We start from the raw sequence: 3,588 nt of genomic DNA, 5'->3' as shown, positions 1-3,588 counted from the left end.
TCAGGGGTCTCCTACATCAACACATCAACAAAATCACCTTAGGTCACCAACCAGACATAGATCGAAAAATTAATTCCCCAATCCAGCAAGAACCCTAACCCTAGTTTTGCAGCATACATAAACCTAGGTCCACCAGCATACATAAACCTAACAGTAACCAAAGCTTACCACCAAACCTAATCTAGCTCCAAGATGAACCCTAACCCTAGCTCACCAAGAACCCAATCCCTAGCTCAGCAGACCGAAGAAACTTACCCAAATAGCCATGTCCATGCTTGTGATGTCGCACTCATCCTCTGAGCTTGTTTCCCTGGCATTCCAGGAAGGCATGGCGGCGGTCGAGCTTCCACAGCGCTAGTCGCCGTCGGCGTCGAAGAGCAGAGAGGAGAGTGAGAGTGAGAGCAGAGAGGAGTGCGGGCAGGGGAGGAGAGTGAGAGGGAGGGAGACAACGACTTAATACGCGCACCAGGGTGCGGTCCGACCGCACCGGTCAGTGTAATGTCCGTTAACGGCCTCGCCGTCAACCGCGGCGCTGACGTGGCCTGATAGGCGGGTCCGGACCGTCAGAAAACGGTTTAAAACGCTAGCAACGGTCAATTTGGGTTTTTTGAGACAACCGACGCGAAAACTTGTAGGTATCAGTGACAAACAAAAATCTGGTAGTTTTTTGAAACCCTAACGCGAAAAGTGATAGTTTTATGCTATTCACTCCCCCACCCTTCATTCGGTTAGAGTTGGGATTTTATCTTCTTGCCTACTTTGGGGCGGGACAATGATCTAACTTCCTAGCCGCTGCTCTATAAGCTCATGTGTTTCAATAAGGTACTCTGGTGAGACATGGAGTCAGGATGTCAACGAGCTTTACTCACAGCTTGTCCCTGATAGACGAAGAGGAAGAAAGGAAGACCGTGGTGATTTTTGTAAGGACTTGTGTGTATTCTTAAACTGTATTGGGCTTGCGTGCAAGTATTGTTTGAGTACGTCAACAAATCTTAGTGTTTTTCAAATATAACAGGTTTTGTGTAGAATATATTAGCAATTTTCTGATTAATTTAATTTAAAAATAAATCATGAGCATGACGTAAACAATACTAACATACTGATACTTGATCATAATATCATATACTAGACAGATAGTAGAAACATCTATGCAAATCGCTATTACTGCTCATACGGCAATAAATAGGAGCGGAATAAATGTGTTATACTTTACAGTAGGCCAATTGGCAATAGCGGCAGCGGCGACGGCAGCCTCCTCGGTCGCCTTCTTGTCAACAGCAGCCTTCCCGACAGTGAGAGTCTCTCGGCTTCGGTGGACATGATGATGACGGAAGGACGCAGACGACGTTGTGGATGCAGACGAACGGAGGCGAGCATTCGCGTAGGAGATAGTCCCCAAAAATCTAATTGCCTCTCTCCCGTCTCGGATTCATAGAGCGTCTGTTAAGCACACAGGTGTGAGCTTGTCTCGGCTCATTCCCGTGTCCACATCATTGTGAAGCGGGTGGTAGAGGAACTTGCAGGAATCATTTCTCTTATCAAGCTCCAATAACATGTGAAAGCGAATCCTTTATAAGAAGCTCTAATTTCTCCTCTACAGTTTTCCTTCAGCGAGTGGCGGTCAGTTTGGTTGCACTTGAGCCTCGCCAAACTGCTTTGGGCCTAGCGTGTTGGTGTCTGGCTCCGGCAATGTTCTTTGATGCTGCATTTGTCTTGTCCCTATCACAAGTTCTAGTGCCTCTTTTTTCCGTTTTCTTTTTTTCCTTCTTATTGGGTTTTATTTCGGCTTCCCTTGATTAGCTGAGAATGTTAGGTTTTCGGGTTCGATTTTTCTTATAAACTGGACCAACTCTCTTCTTCTTAATGAAATGCATGAACCCCTGCCCCTCTTGAGGTGTTTTCGAAAAAAAAAATTCTCTCTACTAGGAGGTTGAGATTAAACTGCGCACCATATCCCTCGTCATGACACATACACGGGCGCTTAGAGATTTTTCCCACCCTCTGTTTCAACATTTTGCCTGCCGCTAGAAATTGTTTACGCATCATAAACCCCCGAATTAAGCTCTGTTTTTTTTAGCGAAGTGGAGTGAACACCGAACTTCGGACTGAAGCAACCGTGAGCTGATTCGATAGCGCAGGCACGAACGCACGCACATGTAACCCATCCGTGACTGACCGTCAGCCCGCCACGTACGGCCGGGAGCTGAGTACGTACGAGAAGCGCTGGAACCATCGACCCGGTGTCTCTCGCCAACGGCTACTGGAAGCAGCTTGGTGTAAAGCCCACGCGCGTCTCCCGCCACGCGTCCACCACCTGTGAGCCCCGAATCACACCTGTCCCGCTCCTCACTCCCTATATATTTTATCCCACTACACTCCAGATCAAATCACCCACAGCTAAGCTTCCGCCACCCAACTCTTCCGTCCATCCAAAAGACGTACGGCACGTGCAAGTTCGATCGAAGAAGGAAAGCATCGAATCAATGGCGGGCGTGAGCCGGAGCATGGTGGCGCCGCTGCTGGTGCTGAACCTGGTGATGTACGTCGTCGTCATCGGCCTCGCCAGCTGGAACCTCAACCACTTCATCAACGGCACCACCAACTACGCCGGCGTGGCCGGCAACGGCGCCACCTTCTACTTCCTCCTCTTCGCCATCCTCGCCGGCGTGGTGGGAGCCGCCTCCAAGCTCGCCGGCGTGCACCACGTCAGGACCTGGCGCGGGGACAGCCTCGCCACCAGCGCCTCCTCCGCGCTCGTGGCCTGGGCCATCACGGCGCTCGCCTTCGGGCTCGCGTGCAAGGAGATCCACGTCGGCGGTCACCGCGGCTGGCGCCTCCGGGTGCTCGAGGCCTTCATCATCATACTCGCCTTCACCCAGCTGCTCTACGTCATGGCGCTCCACGCCGGGCTCTTCGGCAACCAGTTCGGCGACGGGTACGGCGCGGAGCACCAGTACGGCGACCACCATCACAAGGGCATGGGCACCGGCGCCCCCGCCGCCAGGGTCTGACCGTCTTTGAGCTTTTACTTTGCTTAATTTCTTGATGGGCAAATGAACAAGATGTATGTATGTATCAATGTATGCGTGCGTGTGTGTGTTGTGTGAGTGATGTAGCTAGCATGTATGCATACATAGTGTCTGTGCATGTGCTGCCGTTGTTTTTTCATGGACTGTAGGTACATGTACTAGTTCTGGTCCTGTTTAATTTCCATCTAGTATCTTTTTTTTTGACACAGTACTTCCTGTGCATGTGCTGCCGTTTGTCTTTGGAAAGACTGTACGTACATGTACTTCTGGCCCTGTTTAATTTCCATCTAGTATCTACTCCCTCCGTTTCAAATCATTTCAGTCCATATGTATCTTGCAAAAAAAAATAAAAAAAATCAGGCCATATGTAGTGCATATTGAAATGTCCAAAAACATCTTCGAATGGAGCTAGTAGTAGCTAGCTTGTTTTCAAGCTTGATATGTTCACTTATAATTTGGAAGATACATATGCTAGCATTACAAAGACGATAGTCGACGCTGACGCGCTATAGCCAATCGGGGTTGTGCTGCCTAAAAAGCGGACACATGAGGCCAAGCC

At 49.5% G+C, this 3,588-nt stretch overlaps 1 protein-coding gene across 2 annotated transcripts; it reads left to right on the top strand.

Moving 5' to 3' along the window:
* The first annotated feature begins 2,390 nt into the window (after positions 1–2,390).
* LOC123163521 (membrane protein PM19L-like) lies at positions 2,391–3,302 on the top strand. Of its 2 annotated transcripts, XM_044580984.1 has the most exons (2): positions 2,391–2,669; positions 2,700–3,302. In XM_044580984.1, exons 1-2 carry the CDS (start codon positions 2,484–2,486, stop codon positions 3,009–3,011), a joined length of 498 nt encoding a protein of 165 aa, XP_044436919.1. In that variant the 5' UTR covers positions 2,391–2,483; the 3' UTR covers positions 3,012–3,302. The 2 variants fall into 2 exon arrangements, with proteins under 2 accessions (XP_044436919.1, XP_044436918.1); XM_044580983.1 differs by having other exon boundaries at positions 2,391–3,302.
* Positions 3,303–3,588: the final 286 nt, after the last annotated feature.

Source organism: Triticum aestivum, chromosome 1D, assembly GCF_018294505.1.
Source record: "Triticum aestivum cultivar Chinese Spring chromosome 1D, IWGSC CS RefSeq v2.1, whole genome shotgun sequence".
Taxonomy (NCBI): Eukaryota; Viridiplantae; Streptophyta; class Magnoliopsida; order Poales; family Poaceae; genus Triticum; species Triticum aestivum.
This window is presented reverse-complemented; position numbering and strand designations above follow the sequence as displayed.